The following is a 14,297-nucleotide window of genomic DNA, read 5'->3' as shown; positions in this document are numbered from 1 at the left end:
TATATGCATTAAATGTTTACAATCAAATTGTTTCTTATTATCATGGGTAGAATTAAAAGTAAATTTTATAGTACAATATTTCATAGGAAATCGAATGAACATAATATGTTTAAAACGTATTGGTTTTGGTTCGAGATCAATATTTGTTTTGTTCGAAATGGTGTGTATTATCCACAACTGAACGAATTGGATTAGTCTTAAAAGTAAGTGGATATTTATACATTATATGGTGTATCCCAAGCTGATTTTTCTTTGGCTTCTTTTTTACGGTGCGCTTTCGTACGTTCCCATATCAGCCCTGAAGAGCACTTTGTTTATCTCAAACTCTACACAATTCATGGTAACTACAGAGTAGTTTGAAAATTTGTCCACCAGATATTGGACGTAGGAGGACGTATTTCTGGCTCCAGACTGGGGCTGGGTGGTGGCATGTTCGTCAGCACTATTAGAGGCAGCCCGAGCAGAAGCCAAGTTGGCCAGAGAGGCAGCCCGCGAGTTGCGGGTCGTCAAATCAAGAGGGACCTCATCAAAGAGTATGTGTACATCCATGTTCTCCGCCTCCAAAGGCAACGCCTCGTTGGTGGAGGCATTCCCTGGGATCAATATGGAATCGACAGCCTCGCTCCTGACAGACTCACTGCTGCTGGTGTAGAAGTCCTCCTCCTCGCTGCTAGTTTCCATGTTGTCTATCTTCTGCAAGAAAACCAAAAGGAAAATATCAGCCAATCTATGGGAATTAGGAGGATCGCACTATACAGTTATCCTATTTACAAAATCTTAGGACCATACGTTCTATCACCAATCTTAAAGGCTACTGAAGAGCAGTGATGGCTTCGCTTCGTTTCGTTAAAGGGGAAAACGAGAATGTAATCGCTTAAATTTTGTTTATTTGACATGAAATACGATGCAAACCTAATAATATTTTGTTTTTCTTTATCTTCTCATCGGAAGGTAAAGATTAAGGTAAGCTGTGCTTCTTACCTCTAACCTTACCATATTTGACTGTTTAAGTGAATCTGACTGAATCCATATTTGGATTAAGTCGAATTCATGTCCACTCATGTCATTAAAATTCCATATTATACCCGGTACTCGAAGAGTCTAGGGATATATTAGTTTTGTGGTGGGTGTGGATGAAATTAACACCCAGAAGGAACAATCTCCGACCTAATAAAGTATATTCTGTCAGTTTGTGCGTCCGTCTTGTCTTACGCCTAATTCTCAGAGACTATAAGAGCTAGAGCAACCAAATTTTGTGTGCAGACTCCTGTTAGTCTCGTGGCATCAGCAATTTTTAATATACGAGAAACCAGAATATGCAGAATCATAGGGAATGACCGTAGAGGCTGAATCTGAATCAGACCGGAATAGCCAGAATGAACAAATAAATTTGCAGTGGATGCGCTATTTAGCTTCTTCCTATCACTTCGTCCAGTCTGCGCCGTCTGGCAGAGGAAAGCGATATATAACGGTTAGTGTTGGTGTGAGAAGCGAAAGAGAGAGCGAGAGTGAGTTGCTGGAATACAAACAAAAACAATAGAGGAAAGATGTAAACATATTCTAATATTCTAAGTATTTCGGAATAAAAGCGAAAAAAATGTAAATTCCAAAGTGTAAATAAGCGAAGTGCAAGAATTAACATTGGAACATAACATATGTATAATTACGTATTTGTTATTAATATTTTGTATTGATATTTAATGCTGCTTCGGATCCAAAGCCTAAAACGATGCTACAACAAATAGAAATGTGGGGTTTTTGCTACACAATAATTTTCCTACTCGATTTTAAATAAATGTTGATTAATTATTAGGGAGTATGGTTTCAATAATCAAACAAAAAAAACATGCTACATACATTCGGAAACACCCAACTCTTCTACTACCAGATTGTAGAGTTAATTAGGTCCTTAGTAAACATAAATATAAGCAGTAAATAGAAGATGTAACCATTTGGTGGGTTTTTATGGGTTCAATTTGTATTTATTAACAATTTTTTAAAATTATTTAACAATTTTGTTTTTCTTGCGCGGATCGACACGGAAATGTTATTCAAATTTTGATCTTAAAATTTTCGCTGCGAACAAAACCACACAAAAAATGTTAACAGAATTGGCCAAAAGCGCGTGGAAGGCATCAGTATTGGATTGAACAGTCAATGAGTCCATGAATCAATCAATCAACCAATCAATGTTCCGTCTAAGGCTACATAAATATTTAATTTCATCTTAATTTTTGTTTTTTTGTTTGTTTAAGTTTAGCATTAGAATTACGAGTAGAATTACAAGCGGGCATTGGGATTCCGGGAGCGGACAAAGTTCAGCAGCTCATCGGAGTCCTCGCAGACGAAGGGCTTGATGTGGTGGCAGGCCACGTCGTGCCACTTGATGCCATCGTTATAGAAGTTATTCAAGATGGAGAGGCAGCTCTCGTCGTTGCCTTGGGCAGCCTCCCGATTGTCGGGCTGGGGCTGGTTGTAGCCTCCCGTCGGCGACCAGTCGCCAGTGTTGCGCTGCGAGGTGGGTCCGATCTTGCCGCCCGAACCGGACCAGAACCAGCCGTTCTCGTTCGGTGGCTGCAGATCGGGCCTGTCGCAGCCGGCAAAGTTGCACTTCCTGCCCGACGTCCAGATATACCGCACATTGCCCCGGGATATGCGCTGCTTCACAAAGTCATTCTCCTGCGGCGTCTCCAGGGACACGGCGTCCATGCAGTGCCGACGGCAAATATTTCTCGCATCCAGCCAGTCCACCTCCAGGCTGCGCGTCGGTGCATGCTCCCAGCTGAAGAAGTACGAGTGCGAAACACCGCGGGCATCCCGGTAGGAGGCATGGCGCACCCGGTTTGCACAGCTTCGGGGATCGGGCAGAGCCAAGCGGCGCTGGGCCAGCGCCATGGTGGCGCTCAGTGCCAGCAGCAGCAGCGTCCGCAGCACAGACATCTTCTCAGGGCAACTGCAAAGAGACAAGTGTACAGGCGATTAGCTGCGGTCCAAAATTGTTTTCAAATCAGATTTCAGATGAGATAGATAGATGGTGTGTGTGCGGGTTCGGGTCGGGTCGGAGCCCAACCCACAGAATTTCCGCTTGGATGGCTCCCAGCGGGAGGGGTTTTTGTGCGAAATCAGTGATTGGAAATGTTTTGCATCGATTTTGATCAATTTTGACTGTGTGTTTTGTGTGTGGTATGGAATTTGTCGCACACAATTGTCATTTTGCGCAATTGGATTCCATTTGATCTAATTGAGTAGTTTTCCGTTTGAGAACTAGGAATTTGGAATTGGAATTGGAATTGCGGGACAGATACTCGTAGGCCTTCAACCTTGCTTCTATTTCGTAACGTGAGAATTGTTCCCCCATCAACAAAGTTTCACCTAGCAACTGTCTCGCTGCTCTCCAAAAGCGAGTCCTCACTTAGCCCCACCTCCTATGCAAATCTCTTTATTGTTTAATTCTTCTGCATAGAAAACATGAAAATTGTATGCAAATTGTTTGTATGTTCCATTGGCGCGGGGCAACTGGTTCTCTTTATCACTCACTCATCAAAATTACATGAAGTTAACGAGCAGGTCTTATATAAAGTCTAAGCCCAACCTTTGCAATCAGATCCGCATTGGAATCCGCATCATCGGATCATTCCGAGTCTCCTGGGAAACGCGTGCTATGTTTTGTCTAACAGCCACACAAAAGATATTTAATTATCTTCGACTAACTAAGCGATTCAGTTGACTGCAGACGATGGGAGACAATCCAGCTGCAAGGTAAAAGCTGGCCAATCGGAAAAGAATTTTCCAATGGAGAGAGCTTTCATATAGAAAAAAGTGAACGACTTGAGACAACGATGAACCATTTCGAATGAAAGTTTAGGATTATCTTTTACTTTCAAGTATTTACACATTTGTTAGTCACAAATGTTCTCAAACAAGTCCGCTTCCATTCTAAAACCCTTTAAACACTTTTTCGAACATTCCCTGACCTTCTTATTATGTGACAGGTGTGACTGACCTTACCCAAAACCTTGACCAACAGCAAGAAAAACCCCATACACTAGACAGCCCAACTCGGGAACCAACAACCCATCTTTGCAAATGTATGTATGCATGCTTCTTCTGTACTCGTTCGTTTCTAGCTCAACTCTGAAGTCCGAGGTTTGTCTTGTGCATACCAATACGAAATGGAGAAAGCTGTAAGAGTTCGTTGGGGGCCTCGAGGGATCCATGGCCATGCATTACACATGACGGCTGAAGGGTCTCTGGTCTCTGGCCAATATACGAAACTCTTCCGGCTGATAACAGTCCAAAAATACTTTGAGTTTGGCTTTTGATTTTGCCTTGGATTTTGGCCACGCGCAATTGCATGTCTTTTGTTTTTGCCTTTTCACGGATTGTAAATTTTGTAATTTGAATTTCCGTTGCTTCATAAACTCATTTCCTATACAAGAAAATATATTATACGTACATATGGGTATGAGCACACGATTCAGTTGTTTTTTTGTTGTTTTGGTCTTGTCTTCCGACTAATTGTCGTGGGTAAGGGCATTGGCAGCTCCAGAGAAATATTTCCGAACCAATTGTCTCCACTTTTTTGTGGAGTCTCTTCAGCTTATAAGTAGCTCTCATTTTTGTCCCATTTTGTTTGTGCTTTACCTTTTTTTTTTTGGGTACTTTTTGTTGCTTTGTTTTCTTTTGTTACGCAATATTTGGTTTATTGAACATTTCAATGGGAGACACTTGTAGCTGGAGAAAGGCATTTAGGTGTCTTTTTTTGCTTGGCTTGTGGGAGATGTACGTACATATGTACATATGAACTATAAGACTAATGATGGCTTAGGCTCTTAAAATTTTGATTGCTTTTATATAACTCACTTGTTCGGCGTGCAAAAACCAACCTTCAAATAGCCAAATAAATATTACAAAATAACTGCAGCATACCAAAAGAAGAGGGAAGCTGAAATCTGTGTAAAGAGAAGCTGAAATCTTTGAAATAATGTTTTTCCAAGCACTATGTAGTGTCGTGAGCACATCTGCGTAACATTCCTATACCGAGACACAGCCAGTGTCTCAGTCAGTCTGTGTTAAATAATTAATTCCAAGCCACTTGTGGCACGGCTTCGTGGCTGCATCTGCCGAACATAGTGCCCCCTCCCCTCCCCACCGCAAGTTTCCATTCCATTCCATACACCCCATACATGGGCAATTAATCTCCGTCTTATACATTACATTTTACAGCCTTAGACCAACTGGTTTTTTTTACGGCCAGTTGCCGTTTTTTTTCATCTTCTTCTAAGGCAAACAAATTTTTTATTTATGTATCACGCGCCTGAAGCATTACTTCAGATGAAGTAAAATTCGTGAAAAATTGTCATTAGAGGCTTAGAGGGGAACAGGTGTTTAAGAAGACTCCAAAAGATATTTTTATGTTATAGGATTAGGCAAAAACCAGTACCAGTAAATTGCACCAATCGAAATTCACTTTAAAATATTTAATTAACGTTTGCAGATATTTATTATCGAAAATAATAAATATTTATTATCTAAAATAATCATAATAATCGCAAAATTAGGGGGGAAGAGTCCAAGTTACATTCAGCTGCATAATTGTTGCCTCAAAAATATTACAAAGAAAAAGTCCAAAGGGTTGTTCCAAGTTTACAAGGCGCTTAAAAGCTTTTCCACCCAACTTTGTTTGTATCTTTCTTGCAACTCGAAAATCAAAGTGAAGTTTTAGCTGCAAACATCTTTGATTCACTTTTAACTACCCCGATTTGTTTATGGCATTTCCTGCTAATTAGAAATCAATCGATAAAATCGCATTCAAGCACATTTCTCTAGAGAAATCTCTGGGGAACCGTGCTGCAGTTGCAGTTGGAGCTTCGGCATCGCGTCTTGTTTGTAGAACGGCGAAGAGCCAAGCCAAGCCAAGACGAGTTTCTGTTTCTGTTTTTCTTTTTTTAAACACAACTGCACCGTGCGATGACAGTAATTATAAAGAAGACGGATTTGCCAAGCCGCAGCAGCAGCAGCACCTGCCACAACAACAACAACAACAGCAAGAACAACAACAATCACAATGATGACTTGTTGCAACAACCAACAAGACAACAAAGTATCCACACACTTGTATATACAATGTACATATCTTGATAAGTTGCTTTTGATGCTGTTCAAGAGGTTTGTTGTGGTGCTAATTAGAATGTTTGTGTGTTTATTGTGTGCTGCTGCAACACCATTTTGACCTCATTTAAACTGAAGAAGGGTTGTGCCCCCTAATCAAGCAGGATGCTCTGGCTCTGACACTGTACGAGCATTCGACTCGCTGGCTACCTACCGTTAAGAAAGTTGCATGCGGATGTGCATACATGCAACTGCAACAGCGAAATGGAGGCGACATTTTAATTGCCTGGTCTTGGTCGGGTCTGGTCTGGCCTGGTCTTGGCCAGGTCTTGGTCGGGTCTGGAATTGGCCAGGTCTGGCCGGGTCTGGTCCATCGTTTTCTTTCAAGAAGCAGCAGCCACAGCAACAGCAGCAGCAGCAGCAGCAGCTGAACAACAGTAAACAAAAGTCGCGCTCAAAGAGTAATATGTAGAAAAACTGGACAGGCGGTAGAAGAAAGTCTGTCAACTGTTCGACGGTGGCCAAGTTTAACACCAGACAGAAGGAGAAGGAGCCCCCGCTTGTGGTCAGGCGCAGTGCTGTGCGTTACTTTTACTGGACACCACAGCAAAATATCTGCCATCCACCATGCTACAGGTTGCGCAGGTTACAGGTTTTTCTCAGATGAGCAAAAGCTAAAAGGCAGCCAGCAAAAAACCATAACAATGAACATCAACTCGAAGCAAAGCAACTTGAAATGATAGTGAAAATGGTCTCTCTGGTGTTTTTTGCGTTCAGTTTTTTGGTCATGACATAAAAATGTATTTATATGTGCAGGCCATATCGATAAATATTGACAAGGTGTCCGAGTTGTATGGCGAGATGAGTCGCAGAAAAAGAGATGCCGCAGAGGTAGGAGCTGCGGCTCAGGTGGAAGCTTCTCAGTGTCTGGGGGATATTCACTTTCATCTTTCATCGCTGCTGAAGCAGGTGCTAATGGATTTTGTCAATTGTCGGAACGGTCAGGTACGAATAGGTACGAACTGAAGAGAGCTGTTAAATATTCAAAGAATCTGGATAGAAAAAGATTTCATAGCTTTTATATAAAAATACTAAAGCGCTGAGAGCGTGTGAAAAATTTAAAGTAAAGCCTCAAACCCTCCCACATTTCAATCCTCATAGATTATGCCAAAGAAATGAATGAAGAAAAATTTGAAAAAATATATGCAAAGCGTTTCCATCTAATTTTCGGTCATTTATCAGCAACATTATAAGCATTAGCACTAGCATTTTGCATTTAAATCTTTGCAACTAATACTTACTGAAGAAGAGTGAAAAACTTTACATCGTAAAGCTTTCAAAAGAATACCCAAATCTTCAACACTAAAATCTACACTTTCGACTCTCTCAAAATTACCCAAAACGATCTTTTAAGTATCTGTTTATGAAACACTCATCACCCTAGGCATTCAAAAACTTCCCACAATTTGGATGCCAATTTCATTGCACATCAAAACACAAATTGGGCAGACCTTTTATTACTATCTCCCCCCGTTGTCATAGCAGCATAATGATGATGACTGCTGAAGGACTGGAATTTGTCACACAATTTGTTAACCAACCAAATGAACTACAATCAAGAAAGAAATACTCGCATATTGAACCAAAATTACAGTCAAAGCAGAGTGGGAAGAAACGCCCCTTTGTGCCAAAATAAAAATAAAAACTTTCCTTTAAACAGAATCCATCCGAGAGAGTGACAGGAGGAGCCCGAAGATATATATATTTTTTTTGTGCACTTTCCCGCATTCCGTGGAGATAAATTATTTTGTTGTCAATTGGAGACGGAATCGTGACTTGAGATTTCTACTGTGGAATGTCTTGTATGCAGACTCGAAGAGGCAGGAGCTGGATATCCTACTCCTCCACAGATGGGTTTTCGTATGGATACTTAAGCGGGGGCCTGCCTGGGCTGTCAACCTCAAAAACTATCTCTCTTATTTAGATAATTATTCATTCGAGGTTATTTCCAGCGGCAGCTGTAAAAATGTCAAACGGTGGATCTCCCGGGGGGGCCTGCCCTGTCTACGCTTCTCTTATCAAGTTCGTTTATAGCTAAGCCATAAAATATTATTGGTATGTTGCTTAAATGTTTTACGACCTCAAAATTGCTACAGTAGCAAGAGGCAGTAGCTTACTGCCACTGCCGCTGCCACAGCCACTGCCACTGCCCCAGCTGCCACAATCTGCAGCGTGACATTTTGGCAATTACAACCCGAAAAATTTGCATGCTGCTGGAAAATTAGATTTTCCACTCATTTGCACTGAAAACATATTGCGTAATCTTCTGCCTCAATGCATGGGGGTGGGGGCGTGCAGGGAGTGTCGGTCTAAAAAGCTGCCCGAAATGGGGACACGCAAAATAATACAAACAAAATGTGGCAAAAAAAGGCACTTCATCATTTGCCGAGTGAGCTGACAAAGTTTTTCACACTATTTGCAATGTTCTTCAAAGTGACAGAATTTATTGTGACAGATTTGTGCAAAAAGTGAATATTCTTTGCTATTTGGCCTTAAAATACGGGTAAGTATTACAGCAGAACAAAGTGAGGTAGGTCTAAAATATGATTGGAATAGCGTTAATGTGGTACACAAAACTAAGACAAGAAATTCTAAAACATACTCGAATCTGTCCTAATTTGCATTACTACTAGAATTTAGCAAGTGACAGAAAGAAGATAGATCTACGGCACTTAAAAATGGAAAAAGTATCATAACAGCTTTATACTGAAGTGTATTTTCGTGTATTTACTAAAATCAATAACAGTAACAGCAAACCTCAAACAGTGACCCATTTTACAAACTCCACACCTTAATTTCCATTACATTACACAAACAAACCATCCAACTGATCAGAATCAAAATACATTTGTACGTTAAAAAGTTTCCCAAAAAAAACTTCATTCACTGGTCAGTAGTCACTTGTCCTCAAAGGATACATAAACTGTGATAATCACCTTTCTCGATTGGAACAAACGACACAAACAAAGCGCAGAGCTCGCACACAGCACAGAGAGACCAACTTTTGTTGCAGTTTTAAAGTAGTTGAGGCAACCGCACGCGCACGCTTCACTTTTACCAATGAACGCAATGACGATCTTGCCACGGTTTATAGTCTGTTCCCAAGCCCCCAAATGCCAAAGCCAAAAGCAAAGCAAAACAAACCCAAGCCCAATAACAACAACAACAACAAAAACAAAACGGCACAAAGCAAAGTAAAGAAAAAATAACAAAAATAAAAGCTTGGAGAATTGGTTCGATGTTCGAAGGTGTAGCTTCCAACAACACAGACTTGCGGGGGCTTGCTCGGAAGGTATAACAAAAATAAGGTAAGGTGTATAATACTGATATTTTTTAACGTTTAATTAAATTTTCTTTATTTCCAAAAAGTTTTGAAACACACCTTTTTTTCGACTACAATTTAATGATACGAAATTTGGAGGTTTTAAGCTGGGATTAGCTGCCGAATAGGCGGCTTCATTCGTCAGTAAATCCTAGCTCAAAACCTTACTTTCTGTGTCATATACCATCTTATACTGTATGAAAAGAAACGGTAAACGCAGGGGCGGCGCTGAGCTGAGACTGCTTGCAAGTTAAGAGCATTAAGCTAACAAAAAGAGGGGCCGTAACAAGAAAAGAGAGGCGGGGGGGGGGGGGGGGGGGGGGGGGGGGGGGGGGGGGGGGGCCCGGGGGGGGGGGGGGGGGGGGGGGGGCCGGAAACTGCAGTTGGCATTGCAGTTGCAGTTGCAGCCACTTACTGCATGCCACACTTAACTGTGTCAGTGCTGCTGCTGGTTGAATGGTTAAAAGTGCATCAAACAGTGTCGAACATGTTCGTTGGACAAGTTTGCTGCCTGAATCATTCGTATTGGCTTGGCTTTGCCGAAAATATAAAAGAAATAAATGCAAAAAAAAGACATCGATCACTTAAGACCGTTATATGCTTGGTTTAAACAAATGATTATGCATTAAAAGTTGATTTAATTTTAATTTGCCCCGAGTCTGCTATCCTTTATGTAACAATTGGATATTATTTGGAGATACAAAAGATGCAAAAACGGTGTCAATAAAATCAATAAAGCTTAAATTTCTTCCGGCACAATTTGCTCGTCATTAGCCAAAAAATGTTGAAGAAGCAAACCAAAAGGGTGAAAGAGAGATAAATAAAATATAAAAGGCAAGCAAAATAATAAATAGAAAAGCGATGATAAATGAAATGGGAAAAAACAGAAGAGAGAAGGGGTTGTCTATTCCGTGGGGAGCGCAGCCTAAAATATACTTTTGAACATGTTTATAATTTCAGAGGCAACTATTGATATAAGGAGGTCAGGTTACAAACAAATATCGAATTGGAACAGTAAAGTGTAATATTTGTTGAAAGTCCTTGAAGAAAGTGAAAGATCATCATCTTTGTGCACAAATAAATTTATTGTGATGATTATCATGATTATTATATTAAATGATATTATATTATATGATATATATATATATATTTTAAATATTATATGATTATAAATAATTATTTGAAGATCATGGCATTTAATGGAATAAAATTTAATTTACAGACATCAAAATTTGTTATAAAAAAATTGTTTAAGCTTAATAATGCAGGCTGGCTGTTATCTTAATGTCGATTCCAAATTGGAATCTGTTTAGTTATGCACTTTGAATGCTCAAGTGGGCTCAAGTTCACCCCTACAAGGCGAATCAGCTTCTGATTCTGTTGGAGATGTCCTCTCACGCACTCGCACGCGCACTTCGCCAGCGCATCTTCAAATTGCATTTCAAATATCATATGTACATAGACACTCGCGCATAAAACATGAAACATGTCAGCATCCGATGGCGTTGTGAGGTCGTTTAGTAAATTAAATTTAATTGCATTTTCCAGCAGGCGAGAAGTGAGCTGAAGTGGCAGCCAACAACTTCAAATCGATTCAAAATCGCTTCACATTTGGCTGGGACACCCGTGCATATACCCTTGATAAGGGTATCGTGTTTTTCTATTGGGGGTTGTAATGCAGAGAAAATTACAGCAAAAATAATCGATAAATATTATGAAAAAATCATCAATGGATTTTTTACTTTTGCCAAGATTTTTTAATTTATTTTTTATTTGAAATAATCTGTAAATATTCCGAAGGGTATTTAAAACATCGCTCCTTTAAATCCAAACCATCTTACCTGTTTGTGGTATGACTTTGAACGCATTTGCTTAAGTGATTTATGCATCCGAGCTGCTGAAATCAGTCGAAACTATAGATGGGTGAAATCATTAAGTGTGAACAGCGCCAAACTTTGATCGCCATAATGATTGAGCCCCGAACTTGAACTTGAAGAACGCTGACTTGCAAAAGGCCGCCACCAAGCACACACACACATACAAACACGCACTGATATACACACAGATAAGTCAAAAAACATAAAATATGAAAATAGACATAGACATGGACATGGACAGACAATTCAAAAAGCATATCCATGGCTGTGGCTGCAATTAGATCTGCACTCCAAATGGTTACCCAGAGGCGAGCAACAATTAAAAATGGGTCTCCCCATCAGCGCAACAATAAAAATAAAACTCTGTTTACCATGAAGTTAAGTACGAGAGACCTTAGGCGTCATGGATACAGCATAACGCATACACCATACATACATACAGCACGCAGCATAGATTTGTTTTTTTTTTGTATTTTTTGACTCGTATTTTATGGCCCTCGAGCTCGAGCTAAAGTCTGGTGTGGGCTACACATTCGGATTTCAGTTTTCCATTGCCTGCAATTTCACTTTCCTTCTCCATATATGTACAATGTACATACAATATTTCATAAAATTGGCAACATCCCACACCGTCACACACTCATAATTGGGTCGCTTAATCTGCCACTTGACATCTATCATCTCTTCTCTCCCCAGCCTCACAGCCAGCGAGCCTCATTCCCATCAAGCAGACAACTTTTTAATTACAATTGGGCTCATTGTTTGAGCAGCTATTTTGTGTCGAGTTATGCAACATTCGCATTGCGTGGCGATTGCCAAAGGAAAGTCATCATTAGATTGACATAAAAACTCTTTATCGGGTCGATTGCGAGTGAAATGGTGAGGGGAAGGTGGTTCAGAGATTGCCAAAGTTTGCTCTATACGATGTAGCATAGGGGGATAGGTTGACCTACTTGATCAAGAGTACCAGTAGTAGAAAAATTAGTCTCTTTATTCCAAATATGTCTCTGATATTTGTTTCCCTTTTTTTTTCATTTAATTCATACATTTAGTTCCATTTCAACCCAATGGTAGATGATGACATGGGAGAATCGGTTGCCATTCGAAAAGAAGTGCGGTAACAAAGCGTAATCCAAGATAACTTACAATAACATAACATAATTAACTTGGTCCGAGACGGCGCTGATGCTAATTAACTTCTTCTTCTCTTGGTGGATGTGGGCATGTGTATGTGGATGTCGATGGCTGCCTATGTCTGCCTGTAACCATAACCCAGTGACTGACTTTGACTCTATGCCACCGCATCACGTGGCGTCGGCACCTTGGGTTCTGTAACCTATCAACAATACAAAATACAAAACAAAAAAAAAAAGAAACTATTTCGCCACACTGTGTGGTGGACGAAATGTCAGGGGTTTCATCATCAGAGATCGCGTCTGTCTGTGGCCAGTGGCAGAGTTTAATCCAAAATATTTTCCACCTAAAACAATTATTTATTTCATTTAGCTGTGGCTATATGCGGTATTTTGTTTTCTTGTCAATTGAGGAAAACCTTCGTCGCTGTTGGCCATGAAATGAATTCGCATCAAAACTAATATTGTTTGAAATAATTGTTGTTCGGGCTGGTTCGGTTTGGTTCGGTTCACTTTGGTCAAGGGAAACATTTTATGAACTTTTTCACTATTCTGTTTGTTATGTTAATTTTTCGCACAAAGTTTATTTAGGTGAACCAATATTATTTATTTGAATGAATGCACTTTGCTGCGAGTCAACATATTAATATTATTTTATGATGAACTTTCAGCACAGATTGACAAACCCATATCGAAGTGTAGTATGTATTTAACGCTGTGATAGATGTTACGAGTGTATATAATGTTCGATTTCGAATTTTCTTGTATCGATTTTTCTGTATTCCCTTTGCTGATGAAAGGTGATGATGATAAAGAGTACACAGACCCAGCTTTAAAGTCGATTGAAAATTTCTCATCAGAAATTGCACTCAATAGAATCCATATGATTTTTATATTTCTATTAATAAGCCAATTCTTGTATCGATCTCTTGGCCATTTCAGGTTCAAGTTTAGCTTCACTTCAGTTTTCAATTTAACTAAAAACCCTTCCATTTGCATCTACTGCAAACCGATTCGTTAATTTTACTTGCAAATCGCTTACCTTTTTGTTTATTTTGCAGCAACCACTCTAGTGAATAGGAAATTTCCATGTCATTGCACGTGTGAAAAAAAGTCAAATAAGTTGACTTGAATCCAAAGCAACTTTTGCTCAATGCCGGCGCGGCGCCATTGTCATGGAAGAACGACCGAGAAGCTCGGAACGAACCACCCCAGAAGACCAAGCTGGAGAAAAATCTCCATTCAAGAGACCCGTCAAGACCTTCTTCGAATGCGGTTGCATTTTGTTAGTGTTATGACTGGCTTTTGTTGGTGGTGGCTTAGTTACTATGCCGCCGATGTGTTGTTAGCTAAAATGTGCGACAAAAATTCTGAGCCAGACACATGATTTGTTGCATTCAGGCACGACGTCGGAGACAACGACAGCACAACGCAGCTGAGAGCTCATTAAGCCGGAGGGATCCATTATGCAATCCCGTTTGCATTGTTCATTTTTCTGGCAGCAGATGAAGATGATGGCAGCAGTCGCGCTGCTCGCTTGCTGTTCCTATTTCTTGGTTGGCTTGTGCTTGGATTTGGTAATACTTTATGACGGTTTTCTATTGCTTTCTAAGATTATTATCAGCGCCGAAAGCATACACTGAACACCACGGGGAAAGAGGACTTTTCGTAAACATCGTTGGGGTTGATCTAATCCTTTTAATGGATTAGTTAGGTATTTGTTTATGCACAAAAAAAAAACAAGCGTGCTGATATCAGGGTGTGCCAAAGTTCATCGCCCAGTAAGTTACCAAT

General features: G+C 40.2%; 2 protein-coding genes across 3 annotated transcripts; both read right to left on the bottom strand.

The window, feature by feature from the left end:
* Positions 1 to 14: 14 nt before the first annotated feature.
* On the bottom strand, positions 15 to 944 carry LOC111077741. Of its 2 annotated transcripts, none has more exons than XM_022372129.2 (2): positions 772 to 944; positions 15 to 693 (listed from the first exon to the last, which is right to left on the bottom strand). In XM_022372129.2, the coding sequence occupies exon 2, from the start codon at positions 679 to 681 to the stop codon at positions 265 to 267; it is 417 nt and encodes a 138-aa protein (XP_022227821.2). In that variant the 5' UTR covers positions 682 to 693; positions 772 to 944; the 3' UTR covers positions 15 to 264. The 2 variants fall into 2 exon arrangements, with proteins under 2 accessions (XP_022227821.2, XP_022227819.2); XM_022372127.2 differs by having other exon boundaries at positions 804 to 942.
* Positions 945 to 1,961: 1,017 nt separating this feature from the next.
* Positions 1,962 to 9,242, bottom strand: LOC111077756. Its single transcript, XM_022372146.2, has 2 exons — positions 9,108 to 9,242; positions 1,962 to 2,953 (listed from the first exon to the last, which is right to left on the bottom strand). Exon 2 carries the CDS (start codon positions 2,938 to 2,940, stop codon positions 2,281 to 2,283), a length of 660 nt encoding a protein of 219 aa, XP_022227838.1. The 5' UTR covers positions 2,941 to 2,953; positions 9,108 to 9,242; the 3' UTR covers positions 1,962 to 2,280.
* Positions 9,243 to 14,297: the final 5,055 nt, after the last annotated feature.

This window comes from Drosophila obscura, unplaced genomic scaffold (genome assembly GCF_018151105.1).
Source record: "Drosophila obscura isolate BZ-5 IFL unplaced genomic scaffold, ASM1815110v1 contig_14, whole genome shotgun sequence".
NCBI lineage: Eukaryota > Metazoa > Arthropoda > Insecta > Diptera > Drosophilidae > Drosophila > Drosophila obscura.
Note: the sequence above shows the minus strand (reverse complement) of the source record. Positions and strands in the feature narration are given on the sequence as shown.